Raw genomic sequence first — 14,013 nt, forward strand, 5'->3', positions numbered from 1 at the left:
AAGAACTACTGATAATTTAGTCTACAAATTGTCAAAAGCAGCATTAGCTTTTGCTTACATAATTCAGACCAGCCTTTTTTTCTTTTTTCAATTTTTACTCTGACACCGAGAATCTACGCTCTGCCCACTGAACAAGATTTAACGCTTCTTATGGGAAGAGATTTTTCTCTTAATTCGGAGAACGGGTGGAAAAGCTGGGCTTCTTTGTCATGTTTGAAAAAAGCACTTTTATTGAAATTTCCTTCCCCCCCCCCAAAAAAAGGTGCATTTAAAGCACAAAAACCCCAAAACTGTGTGCTTCGTAACAGGTGTGCTCGAATATCAGTTTCACCTATGAAAAGAGAAAGACTGCCCGTGCTTGGTAATAATTGTTTTTTTGTTTTTGTTTTTACAAAATCAGCTCTGACGCAGCGAATTGATTGTATATGACATTTACATTAGAAAAAAAGGGGGGTACAGCTCCTCAAAGCCTCCGGGGTGAGATGGGGAGGGGGGGCTGATCCCTTAACCAAACGTGGCCCCGCAGTTAGGACACGTTCGTTGTCTCAAGGCGAGGCAAAAGATAATCCCGAGAGGAAAAAAAAGGATGGCGCAGAGGATGCCAAGGCAGGTAAAGGTGTCTTCCAGGACGCCAACTCTGCAAAAGGAAAAACACACAACAAGAAGGAAGAAGTTAGTGGCAGTGTGCTAAAGCCAAAGCAATGAAACCCAATGTGTTTGCACACGTACACAGGCCCAGAGTGCTGCAACACACACACACACACACAAATAAATACTGGGTGTTTCATTCTGTGGGGTGGATTTTTCCTCAGCGTCGGCCATTTTGAGATGCGCGGACTTCAACTTCCAGAATTCCAGTGCCAGAGAGAACCAGGCTACTTGCATCTTTTACCCAGGCAATCCTCCGCTGTTGCTAAGCAAGGCGGCTAAGTGAGATTTGCCCCGTCTTACAATTTTTGGCCAGAGTTTTTAAGTGAATCACTGCAGTTGTTAAGTGAAGCACACCGGCCACTCAGCAAATCTGGCTTCCCCATAGTGACTTCGCTTGTTGCAAGCTAGTGGGGAAAATCTGCCGTGGCGGAATCCCAATTCAGACAGGGTCCCGTGATCATGTGATTCACCCTCTGCGTCCTTCCGACAATGGGTGAAGTTGGATTCACTTAAAGACCACGTGATCTGCTTAGTGACCCTGGCAAAAGAGGTCCCAAAATTGGGTGCAACTGACTTGACAACTGCATCGCTCGGCCACAGATGTTCCAGTCGTAACTCAAGGTCTGTCTGTAATTTGTCTGCCTTTGAAATCTTGTGGAAATGCTGACAATTTTTGCGAGGACGATCACAGCTTCGGTCAGCTAAGGGGAAGGCAGAGAGCTGTAAAACTTTCCATTTAGAGAAATGATTGTACTTGCTAATCTTAGTTATACAGTAAAAATTAGCTGGGGGGGAGGAAACCTTTCCCATGGTTTAAGGTTGCTCCTCCCAAGGCCGTCTAAAAATAGACAATGAATGTTTACACGCCGTTTTAAAGTTGGGACGTCCTGCTTAGAGAGCCACAGACATTTCAAATTGGCCAGAAAAACCCCGTTGGGGTTTAATTAATTCACCGTGCACGGAGGACGGTTTATTTAACCGAGTTTGTTTCGACTCAATTGTTTAGCAATTGTGCTAAAAAGACACACCACGAAAAGAACGCGGCATGCAAGGAAATACACCATGATAAAACAGGATGTTTTCTCCCAGCTGGGACGTTACGCAGGGTCAGGCCTGGTTAATCCTTGGGGCAGGAACCTGGAGATGCCCAGAGCTGAAAGCAACACCAGGAAGTGAAAAGCGTCACGGAAACCAACATAGTGGCATGAATGTAAATCTTCGAACTTGAGCCCAACTCACAGACCCGTTGCCGCTCTCCTAGAGAAGCTAGAAGCCTGAACATTTCCATTGGTCACCCTCAATCGGCATTTGGCAGCTTCACGCTACCTCCCAGTTGCCAAGGCTGAGGCCTTTAAACCATCGGTTTAAAGTCTTCCGCCATCTTTTTTGCTTCCAGGATGTTATCCGTCGAACCATCAATGATTTTGCTTCGATTCCTTTCCTTTCTCTGGACGCCTCCAAACCCAAAAATGGCCCCAACCTTGCTAGGATTCTAGAAAGAAATTTAAAAAAACCTGCAGCTTTTTGGTTTAAGTCCTTAAAGACAAGGTGATTTGGTGAGATTTGGGAGGGTGCCCCAGAGGTGGCCATTTTGTGGCCTATGCTGTTGATCTTAACTTGGAACAATTAATCTTCATCGCTCGAGGTTTTTGAGGAGAGACTGGACAGCCACTTGTCTGAAATGGTACTGGGTCTCCTACTTGAGCAGGGGGTTGGACTAGAAGACCTCCAAGGTCCCTTCCAATTATTCTATTCTATTCTATTCTATTCTATTCTATTCTATTCTATTCTATTCTATTCTAATCCTAATCCTAATTCCATTCCACTCCATCATTATTCTACTCTACTCTACTCTTATTCTATCATTCTATTCTATTCTATTCTATTCTATTCTATTCTATTCTATTCTATTCTATTCTATTCTAATTTCCACTCCACTCCATATATTCTATTCTATTCTATTCTATTCTATTCTATTCTATTCTATTCTATTCTATTCTATTCTATTCTATTCTATTCTATTCTATTCTAATCCTAATCCTAATTCCATTCCACTCCATCATTATTCTACTCTACTCTACTCTATTCTATCATTCTATTCTATTCTATTCTATTCTATTCTATTCTATTCTATTCTATTCTATTCTATTCTATTCTATTCTATTCTAATCCTAATCCTAATCCTAATTCCATTCCACTCCATCATTATTCTACTCTACTCTACTCTATTCTATCATTCTATTCTATTCTATTCTATTCTATTCTATTCTATTCTATTCTATTCTATTCTATTCTATTCTATTCTATTCTAATTTCCACTCCATTCCATATATTCTATTCTATTCTATTCTATTCTATTCTATTCTATTCTATTCTATTCTATTCCATTCCATTCCATTCCATTCCATCTCTACTCTCTCTCCTGATAAGCCACTCCATTTGGTAAATACGGGCAGTCCTCAATTTAAAACTATTCATTGAGCGACAGTTCAAACTTGCAACAGCACCGAAAAAAGTCACTTACAACCCGTACACACACACACACACACACAAGACCGTGGCAGCATCCCCACGGTCACGTGACAAAAATTCAGCTGCCCGGAAACCAGCACGTATACACGATGGTTGCAGCATCCCGGTGTCACCCGATCGCCATTTGCCAACTTCCAAGCGGCAAAGCCGACGGGCGGAGAACTGGATTCACTGAACAACAGTGGGATTCATTTATCCACTGCAGTGATAACGCTTAACTTTGGCAAAAAAAAAAAAAGCTTGTAAAATCGGATTCGATTCACTTCGCAACAGAAGCAAAGCTCAGCGACGGAAGTTCTGATTCCCAGCTGTGGGTGATGAGTTGAGGACTGCCCATAAAATAGGTTCCCCCCCACCCCCCAAAAAAGGAAAACTTACCTGCAAGCTGGGCAGCCACCAACGACAATGACAGATGTGGTGGGAGGGGGCTGCTGGATTATTGTATATGTAGTATTGGGATAGTTGTGTGGCTGTGGGCCAGCGGGAGCTGTATATCCTGGACAGAGAAACAAAATGGAGAAGAGGAACATTATCAGGACCAGCATTGTGGAAACCCCATCTTGACCTCCTCTGCCTCCTTCCTTCATTGTGTAAGCTTGTACAACTGTGGCACTGCAGGCAATCCAGCCCATTTAGTGACCATTCAAAGTTACAGCGGCACTTATGACCGTTTTCCCCAATTATGACCATTACAGCATCCCCGCGGTGACATGATCAAAATTCAGAACACTTGGCAACTGACTCATCATATTTACGACGGTCTCCATGTCTCGGGTGTGTGTGTGTGTGTGTGTGTCATGTGACCCACTTTGGGCACCTTCTGGCCAGCAAAGTCAATGGGGGAAGCCAAATTCCCTTCACAACCGTGTCTCTAACTTAAAGCCGCAGTGATTCGCTTAACAACCGTGGCAAGAAAGCTTGTAAAAAGGGGAGAAAGCTCACAGAAATGTTTCATTTAACAACATACCAGGCAACTAGAGAGCTCATTTTCCTGTTAGAGCAGGGGGTCTTCAAACTTGGCCCTTTTGTGACTTGTGGACTTCAACTCCCAGAATTCCTCAGCCAGCATGAGGGAACTATGACCCTTTGATGACTTGTGGACTTCAACTCCCAGAATTCCTCAGCCAGCGTGCCTGGCTGAGGGATTCTGGGAGTTGAAGTCCACAAGTCATAAAAGGGCCAAGTTTAAAGCCCTCTGTGTTAGAGCTATGGTCATTCTATGGTCAAGTCTTCATTTCAGAGGTGGAACCTGGTCCAAACAGGATCAGGAGCATCTGAACCCCAGAAGAAGCCGTTGAGAAGAAAGCCATCGAGCAGAGCTGAGGTCCAAAGCTTGGGAGAACGTCACAACTGGTCTGCAAGATCTCCCCCCAATGCAAACCATTGAGTACCAAAGCCCTTTTGGACACTAAGCAAGTCCCCTTCGCTTGTACCTATCAGCGTTGCTTCTCCCAAATTAAACCCAAACCACAACTCTTAAGTGTCTTTTTCCCTACTCAACCACACAAAACGAATCCTGAAAATATCTCCAACCCTTTGAAAGTTGAAGATCCTTTAGAGATGTTCTTTGTTGGTCCCATCTCCACGTTGTCAACAGCCTCCACTCAAAGGGAGCTTGGAGAAATTCTCCTCAATACCCCATAATCATTGTTACTCACCCTAGAACCTGGGCCTTCTGCTCTTTTGTGTGTTGAGGCCTATAAATGGTCCTGGGGTTAAAGGTTATCTTCTCCAAACCGATCCTTTGGCAGGACCAAAGCAGAAAACCCTTTCCAAGCCTTGGTGCTCTCCGAGCTTGCTTTCTCGCAGATGTTTCATTACCAAGCTAGGTAACATCATCAAGGCTAGTCACTAGTCACCACCAAGTTCAGAGAGCACCAAGGACCCCTCATTTCAACCTTAAACTACACATATTTTCCTTGATTGGTATCTTTCCAAAGCAGACCAGCATCTCGGCTAAAGAAAAGGCCAAATCCTTTTAGATATACCCCCATTCTTCTCCAAATCATTGCCTCCATCTATCTTTCTAAGCTCCGATGAAATTTTCTTGGTGGGGCTTTCATGCAACAAGCAAACCAGCCCTGCAGATGTGCAAATTGTGACATCCACTCTAAAGGGAGGCACAGACCCAGCCCGTTGGGGTTTACTCAGCAAACCATGATAATGCAAAGTCGGTGTGGTAGCTGGACCAAACGGTTCTGCGCCCGAAGGAAAGATTGGTGTTAAGTTAATGAATAGTCCCAAATTGGGAGGACTTTGGTAGCCCCTTTTCATAATAATTATGCCTTATTATGGCTAGCTGGAAAATTCTGGGAGTTGAAGTCCGCCCATTTTAAAAGCTGCCGAGATTGAGAAACCCTCTATAAGTCACCACCGGGTTGGCTTGTACAAGTTTCCAAACCACATTTGTTCTTTGGCAATACTGTACTGGTGATTTATTAATGACGTCTGCCAGGATTCTTCCTTTTAAGACTCCACGAATCTTTGCAGGTGTGGTGGTATAAAAATACAGATGATCAGCAATCTTTGCAGGCTATGCTGGCCGAGTTTACACCCCGCACTAAACCACAAGCAAACTGTTGGCCTTTTGAGCCTTTCCTCTGAACCGCCATCATGGATCCTAACGAGGGGGGGAGGGGGAGATCTTTCCTCGATCGTGGAATTCAAAGGCTGGGGTTTTTTTATCTAAGGAAGTGGCTATAAAACAAAGCCTTCTCCAAAAAAAACCCCACTCTTGAAAGTCTCAAATGAATCACCACAGACTCAACAATGTTGTTGTTGTTAGTTGCAAAGTCGTGTCCGACCTATCGCGACCCCATGGACAACGTTCCTCCAGGCCTTCCTGTCCTCTACCATCTTCTGGAGTCCCTTTAAGCTCACGTCAGTGACTCCGTCCAGCCACCTCCTTCTCTGTCATCCCATTCTTCTCTTGCCCTCAACCTTTCCTGGCCTTAGGCTCAATGTTACTCAAAATCTTTTTTTTTTAAAAAAGTTTAAATCCAGAAAAGCCTCTGAATGGCGGCTGCTGCTGCCTGGTCAACAGAACTGAAGTTCCCCAATTTTTAAGCTAAAGAAACAACAACAATGGGTTCCTTGGTGGGGGAAGGGGGGAAAAAAACTTTGTAGGAGTTTTTGGGAGAAAAAAAATTCCTCCTCCCAACCCAGCTGCTTTCCCCTAGGTTTTCGTTCGTTCCTTCCTCTCCTCTCCTCTCCTCCTCTTCCTCTCTAGCAAACCAGCATCCCTAAGCGCTCCATCTCCACCCCTCTTCGCCAACAGGGCGCCCCCCCCAGCTGTGTCCAAATCGCAATCCTCATCTCTGCCGGGCTTGATGGGAACTGTAGTCCTGCGGGCTGCTGAAGTTGACCAGAGCGGGGCCAGCCTTGAGAAGGAAGAGGAGGAGGAGGGTGGCCTTCAATACACACACACACACACACACACACACACCTTTCATAAGAGCTGGGCTTCCCCTTCTCCAGCTGGCAAGCCCGGAAAGCCACGCCCCCAAGGTGAGAAACGAAACTCCAGGTAAGCCCTCCCCTCCTTTCCCTTCCCACGCCCGGAGAGGCGCTCTGCCCGCGCTCAGAGGCACTCTCTCCCCCCCAGGCAACACCTTCTCTCCCCTTGCAAGGAGGGAGTCTCCCCCCTACAAGCGGGGCACTCCTGCCCGGGAACCCCACCCTAACCCACCTGCCTCTTCCTTCCCTTTCCCACGCCCGGAGAGGCGCTCTGCCCGCGCTCAGAGGCACTCTCTCCCCAGGCAACACCTTCTCTCCCCTTGCAAGGAGGGAGTCCCACACACACACACACACACAAGCGGGGCACTCCTGCCCGGGAACCCCACCCTAACCCACCTGCCTCTTCCTTCCCTTTCCCACGCCCGGAGAGGCGCTCTGCCCGCGCTCAGAGGCACTCTCTCCCCAGGCAACACCTTCTCTCCTTTTGCAAGGAGGGAGTCCCTCCCCACACACACACACAAGCGGGGCACTCCTGCCCGGGAACCCCCCCCTTTCCTGCCCTCACCTGGCCCGGTGCCCGCGGCTGGGAACGGGTAGGGCGGCGCCGGCGGGATGGCCCCGTAGGTATGGGCTGGGTAGTTGCCCCCCGGCCCGTAGGGGCTGTACGGCGGCGGCCGGTCCTGCAGCAAGGGCTTGCCGTCCATAGCTGGGGCGGGGGCGGCGGCGGACCGGAGAGAAAACTGGGGCGGGGGTGGGAAGCGAGGCTCAGACCCGGGAGGGCTGCTCGGTCCCGACGCGGCTCCGAGGAGCAGCCAGCAGCAACTGCAGCCAGAGCCGTCGGGGCATGGGGTGTGTGTGTGTGTGTGTGTGTGTGTGTGTGTGTGGAAGGGGGCAACCCGGGGGGGGGGCAGGGGGTCGCCCCGGAGGAAGCTCCGCGCGAGAGTCGCCCGCCGAGAGCAGCGAGCGGCGCTTTGTGCCTGCGGACGGGCGGGCGGGCGGGCGGGCGGCGGCGAGTCAGCCCGGTCACAAGACTGGCGGTCACGTGATTTCCTCGGCTTGGAAAAACTCCCCCTCCCCCTTCTCCTCCTCCTCCTCCCCCTCCTCCCCCTCCCCGCCCGCCGGGGACTCCTCCGGAGACACGTGGAATGGGGGGGAGGGAGGGAAAAGGAGGGGGGAAGCCCCTCTTAAAGGGGAGGCGACGCCCCCCCCCCGAGCTTCGCCCGCTTTGGCTCTGCAGCCTGGCCTTCCCTTCTTTCGCACTTTCCTGCTTTGAAGGAAAGGGGGATGAAAGGAGACGGGGAAGGAACGCCCGGGATGTTTTTAGAAGGGAGGGATGGGGGATTCTGGGAGTTGAAGTGGACAAGGGAACGAACACACGCACACACACACATTTATATATATATATATATATATATATATATATATATATATATATATATATATATATATATATATATATATATATATATATATATATATATATATATATATATATATATATATATATATATATATATACACATATATATATATATATATATATATATATATATATATACATACATATATATATATATATACATATATATATATATATATATATATATATATATATATATACACACACATATATATATATATATATATATATATATATATATGTATATATGTATCTACATGTATCTATATGTATGTATCTATCTATCTATCTATCTATCTATCTATCTATCTATCAAAAAGTAAGTAGGTTAAGTTAAGTAAATAAAGGTAAACTTAAAGGTTCCCCCGCACATGCGTGCTAGTCGTTTCCGACTCTAGGGGCCGGTGCTCATCTCCGTTTCAAAGCCGAAGAGCCGGCGCTTGACCGAGGACGTCTCCGTGGTCATGTGGCCGGCATGACTAGACGCCAAAGGCGCACGGAACGCTGTTCCCTTCCCACCGTAGCGGTCCCTATTTTTCTACTTGCATTTTGACGTGCTTTCAAACTGCTAGGTTGGCAGAAGCTGGGACGAGTAACAGGTGCTCACTCTGCTACGCGGCACTCGGGATTCGACTATATATATATATAGGTAAAGGTAAAGGTTCCCCCGCACATGCGTGCTAGTCGTTTCCGACTCTAGGGGCCGGTGCTCATCTCCGTTTCAAAGCCGAAGAGCCAGCGCTTGTCCGAGGACGTCTACATATATATGTATGTAGATCTTTGGTCATTCGGGTTTTTTCCCACGTAGAATTGAAGGTGTAAGAGCAACGTTTCAACGAAATCTCATCCATCATCCTCAGGCTGGTGGCTTCAGCTTCGTTCTTCTGGGAGAAGTGTGTATATATACACACATACACACACAGAGGTAGTCCTTGACTTTCAACGGTTCGTTTAGCGACCATTCCACGTTATAACAGCATTGGGGGGGAAAAATGACTTAGGGCCGATTTTCATAGTGACGGACCTTTGCAATATCCCCACATCGCCTGATCAAAATCTGCACTCTTGGCAGCTGGTTCATATTGACGACGGGGGTCACGTGATCTCCTTTTGCCGCCTTCTGACAAGCAAAGTCAACGGGGAAGCCAGATTCAATTGTGACTGTAAGTCGAGGACTTGATCCCTATCGCCTTCCCCAAAGAAAGGGGATCCTCTGCTTGGTTTTGGGGGGGGGGGATTAGGGCAGCTGAAGTCCAGCCTGTTTCAACTGACCAGCTTTCAACAACGTTTATTTTAATGCAGGGTTTCCCCACCTGGGCGACTTTAAGACTGGTAAACTTTGACTCCCAGAATTCCCCAGCCAAAGCCAAACAAACCCAGTTTGGGCTTCATAGTTTGCACAAACACAGTTTAAGAGATTGCAGAGACCCAGCCAACTACGCATTGTTCTGTAAGCAAACTATAGTTCAGGCCAGAGCAACCTATGAATGCAGCCGCTGAGCTTATGTGTAATCCATGCTTTGTGATTTATTTAACGTGTTGGCGAAGCCAGCCAGTTGTAACTTAAGGAAGAGGCCACCCTTGAACAAACCAGGGCTTGGTACCCCTGGGGAACCCAGCCTGTGTAATTTACGCCAGCAGCAGACAGCAGAAGAATGCTATTTCATAGGCCTTGTATCTTCCTGTTTGGAAAAAAAAAAAAGCGGGGGGGGGCGGGGAGGCAATCCAAATTGCAGAAGAAACTGCCTCTCTCTTTTTTCTTTTCTTTTCTTTTTTTTTTTTTTTTGCACTTCCTTCCCCACGACCTGCCAACACACGCGTCTTGCCGGGGCTGTCCCGGATCTTCCGCGAGGCGTGACGTCACAGCCCAAGCGAACAGCTGCTTCCATCGGCCTTGCAAACAAGTAGGCGGGGAGAAAAGAACGCCCTGTTCCATCTGATTCTGGAGCCGGCCAATCGGAGCCGAGGCCTCCGCGCTCTCCGCCAATCAGGAGGCGCCTTCTCGGGGGGGGGGGATTCTCTTTCCTTGGGTTGCAGCTGCTTCTGCCTTTTGCTGCGCGTTTCTCGCCGGCCGTGGAAGAGGCGAAGCCGAAAGCAAAGCCCGGAGGCTCAGGTAGAAGAGACGGTTGGGGCCCGAGGAGGAGGAGGAGGAGGAGACGGAGGGAGCCGGCGCAGCCCGTCCTTTTCCCGGAGTGATCGTTTAGATTTACAGGGGTCTTCAAACTCGGCCCTTTTATGACTCATGGACTTCAACTCCCAGAATTCCTCAGCCAGGCATGCTGGCTGAGGAATTCTGGGAGTTGAAGTCCATGAGTCATAAAAGGGCCCCCCCTCCCTCCCGCCCCCCCCCCCAGAGCTCCTGGGCTCAGATAGGCGGCTACAGAAATCGAGCAAATAAATGAAATTTTTTTTAAAAAAAATGCGATGGGGGGGGTGTCTTTGCAGGGGCTAATTTTTTTTGATTATTTTTTTTATCAGACATATTTTATGAGACTTAATCCGGTTGATTTGATTAGACTTAATCCGGTTGCAATTTACAGCTGTAAATTCGGACGTGGCCTTTTTTTTTTTCGTTTTTTTTGGCCCCCCCACCCCCACCCCCTGTTTCCAAGGCTGCCTCGGTTTTTGGGAAGGCGTGTTAATATAGGCTCGGGGACAAGAGGCGACCTTAAAGATGATGATTATTATTTTTTTAAAATTTCATTTTTATTCCGCCTTTTATTATTTTCCTCCCTTAGCCCACCACTGCCCCCCCCGTCGCAGGTTTGCACCCCTCCCAAGCACCTTCCCTTTTAAATTCCCCTCCCAGCTCCCCTTCTCTCATCACAGTAGAACCGCAGAGAGGTGAGATGGGCAGCCGCAGAAACCGTTAGATCAAATAAATTAAAATAATATGGGGAGGGGGCTTCTCCTGGAGCCTTCCGTCCTCCACCCCGCCCGCCCCCCCCATTATCTGATCACCCCCCCAAACCCCTTTGAATGACTGGCTTTCATTGGAAAGGAGCCAGCTGAGCATCTGGGAGTGTCATGCCTGGCTTGGCTTTGCTGTGGAGCAAATCCATTTGGATTGAAGGGGGGGGTGGGGGGGAGAGAGAGGGCTGGACGCGGATCTGGCTTTCCTGTAAATGTGATTTAAAAAAATAATAATAATCTAATCCGGGCGCGCTGTCTGGAACTCCTGGATAGAGAGAGAGAGAGAGAGGGTTGCCAAGGCGATAAAGAAATCAAAGCAATGTTTTGACAGATAATAAATTAGCATTATTTAAGACGTGGGGTGGAGCAGGGGCCTTCAGGACCTGGCCCTTTTTGTGACTTGTGGACTTCAACTCCCAGAACTCCTCAGCCAGACGTGGTGGCTGAGGAATTCTGGGAGTTGAAGTCCACAAGTCCTAAAAGGGCCAAGCTTGAAAATCCCTGTGGTGGTGGTAGGGGTGGGGGTCTTCACTGTGTTCAGTTCTCTTGTCCCATTCCAGCTGATCCTGCTTTTTTACTAGTGAGGTTCAAATTGTTTTGTTTTTTTATTTTTTTTATTTTAATCCCATTTATATCCCGCCCTTCTCCGAAGACTCAGGGCGGCTTACAAGCTTAGCAGTAGCCTTCATTCTATGTATATGCCTGCTTATTAGGGCTTTCACACACACACCAAGCGGCATTATTACAAAGTCAGCTTATTTGCCCCCAACAATCTGGGTCCTCATTTTACCTACCTCGGAAGGATGGAAGGCTGAGTCAACCTTGAGCCTGGTGGGACTCGAACCTGCACTAATGGCAGGCAGCTGGTGTTACTTAAGGAGGCATTAGCCCACTGCTCCACCAAGGCTCTTTTTGCCCCCTTTGATCTGTCCCATTTCTGTGAATTGGGTGTCATTTTTTTTCTTCCTATTGCAGCCACCTCCCCCAGACCCTCTTCTGACTCTGGGAAGTAAAACTGCCTTTGGGAGAAACCAGATGAGGGGTTAGTCCTATGTAAACCCCTCAGAATAGAGTATTTGTAGCCTAAGGGTGAACTGTGGGGTCCTTGGTGCCCTCTGGGACTGGTGGCTTGCTTGCAGACGTTTCATGACCCAGCTAGGTAACATCATCAGTGTTAAAAGGAAGTGAGGTTTGCTCACTGCTTATATACAAGTGGCTTGCCCTGTCAGTATCGTTCATGCTGGTTCCTTGAGAATAGAAATAGAAATAAGAGAGAATAGAGAATAGAATAGAATAGAATAGAATAGAATAGAATAGAATAGAATAGAATAGAATAGAATAGAATAGAATAGAATAAATAGAAAATAGAATAGAATAGATTAGAATAAATAGAAAATAGAATAGAATAAATAGAGAATAGTATAGAATAGAATAGAATAGAATAGAATAGAATAGAATAGAATAGAATAGAATAGAAAAGAAAATAGAACAGAATAGAATAGAATAGAATAGAATAGAATAGAATAGAATAGAATAGAATAGAATAGAATAGAATAGAATAGAATAGAATAGAATAGAAACAGGAAGAAGAATAGAATAGAATAGAATAGAATAGAATAGAATAGAATAGAATAGAATAGAATAGAATAGAATATAGAATGGGGAACAGAATAGAATAGAATCTGGAAGGGACCTTGGAGGTCTTCTAGTCCAGCCCCCTGCTTAAGCAGGAGAACCTACACCGTCTCAGACAAGTGTTATAGTGTTTATTGTTTCAATAAAGGAGAATATTTCTCACTCAGGGTTGAAAGAGGGGTATATGGTGCCCCCTGAGTTTGGTTATTTTCTTGCAGATGTTTCATTACCCAAGCTGGGAAACATCAGGGCTGATGTTTCTTGTTTGATTGCTTGTCTGAGCTGGAGTCTTGACTGTTAGTCTGCTGTTAATCTTGATGTTAAGCTCTGCTCATCTGGCTGTTGAATGCTGGTGAGGGGAGTCTTTTGGTCTCTCCTATTTGCTTTTTGGCTTTTTGATGGTCTCTTGTGTAGACTTCATTTATCTCTATGTGCCCATCGACGGCTGACTGGTCGGAGGCTTCCAGCGCTTTTGGGTTTGGCTTGCTCACAGTTTCCCAGTTGAAACGGTAGCCAAGTCTTTCTGTGTCTTGTGCAACTAAAGAGTAAACCCCTTACCCACCTCTGCCCCTTGTGTTTTTTCAGCCATGAGCAGCTCCCAATCTCTCCTCTGGGCTGTGGATATTTTTGGGAAGGTGTACACCTTGTCCACCGCCGGCCAGTACTGGGAGCTGTGCAAAGATGGAGAGCTGGAATTGAAGCGCGTTTCGGCCATCAAGCAATGCTGCTGGGGACTCGCTTGCGACCACCAAGTCTACGTCTACGTACACTCTAGCGACGTCCCCATCCGGTTCAAAGAGGAAACCTACGAGAATCAGGTACAGCGAGTGCAGCGTTGTCCTGGAAGGGGTCTCGGGGGTCATCCAGCCTGACACTTTGCACTCAGTGCAGAATCTGCTAAAGGGTTTTTCAGCCTCTGGCTGAGGATCTCTTGTCAAGGAGAATTTCCACTTCCAAGTGGCAGCCTTTTTCCACTGGTTGGCAGCTTGTAGAATAGAAATAGAAATAGAATAGAAATACAGAATAGAATAGAAAATAGAATAGAATAGAATAGAATAGAATAGAATAGAATAGAATAGAATAGAATAGAATAGGAATATTATAGAATAGAATAGAATAGAATAGAATAGAATAGAATAGAATAGAATAGAATAGAATAGAATTACAGAATAGAATAGAATATATGGAATGGAATGTAGAAGAGAAGAGAAGAGAATATAGAGAATAGGATATAGGATATAGAATATAGAATAGAATGTAGAACATAGAATAGAATATAAAACAACAGAATGTAGAACAGAACAGAATATAGAACAGAATAATAACTTTACTGTCACTTTAAAAGTACACTAATCAGCATAGACTAAAATGAGATTACCTTGCATACAGCTCTCAGAGGGTAAGTC

General features: G+C 46.4%; 2 protein-coding genes across 4 annotated transcripts in view; one reads left to right on the forward strand and one right to left on the reverse strand.

Moving 5' to 3' along the window:
- Nucleotides 1-74: 74 nt before the first annotated feature.
- Nucleotides 75-7,635, reverse strand: BRI3 (brain protein I3). Its single transcript, XM_081338101.1, has 3 exons — nucleotides 7,205-7,635; nucleotides 3,562-3,679; nucleotides 75-637 (listed from the first exon to the last, which is right to left on the reverse strand). The coding sequence occupies exons 1-3, from the start codon at nucleotides 7,341-7,343 to the stop codon at nucleotides 505-507; spliced, it is 390 nt and encodes a 129-aa protein (XP_081194227.1). The 5' UTR covers nucleotides 7,344-7,635; the 3' UTR covers nucleotides 75-504.
- A 1,954-nt stretch (nucleotides 7,636-9,589) lies between these two features.
- The window catches only part of TECPR1 (tectonin beta-propeller repeat containing 1), a 31,176-nt gene continuing 26,752 nt past the window's right edge, over nucleotides 9,590-14,013 (forward strand). For 2 of the 3 annotated variants that reach the window (XM_081338085.1, XM_081338083.1), the window contains exons 1-2: nucleotides 9,590-10,172; nucleotides 13,193-13,425. In XM_081338085.1, the coding sequence (XP_081194211.1) occupies nucleotides 13,195-13,425 (231 nt within the window). In that variant the 5' untranslated portion in view covers nucleotides 9,590-10,172; nucleotides 13,193-13,194. Of the gene's footprint in view, nucleotides 10,173-11,803; nucleotides 13,426-14,013 lie in introns of those variants that run through there. The other variant, XM_081338084.1, reaches the window with a different exon arrangement.

Source organism: Vipera berus, assembly GCF_964194415.1.
Source record: "Vipera berus genome assembly, chromosome: 13".
In the NCBI taxonomy this organism is placed as follows: domain Eukaryota; kingdom Metazoa; phylum Chordata; class Lepidosauria; order Squamata; family Viperidae; genus Vipera; species Vipera berus.

Excerpts from the sequence above, each read along its gene's own strand:
- BRI3 (XM_081338101.1), bottom strand. The coding sequence starts at position 7,343 with ATGGACGGCAAGCCCTTGCTGCAGGACCGGCCGCCGCCGTACAGCCCC. Across the intron at positions 3,680-7,204 it reads AGCCGCGGGCACCGGGCCAG|GATATACAGCTCCCGCTGGC; the intron begins GTGAGGGCAGGA and ends TTCTCTGTCCAG. Across the intron at positions 638-3,561 it reads GGTGGCTGCCCAGCTTGCAG|AGTTGGCGTCCTGGAAGACA; the intron begins GTAAGTTTTCCT and ends TTCCTTTTGCAG.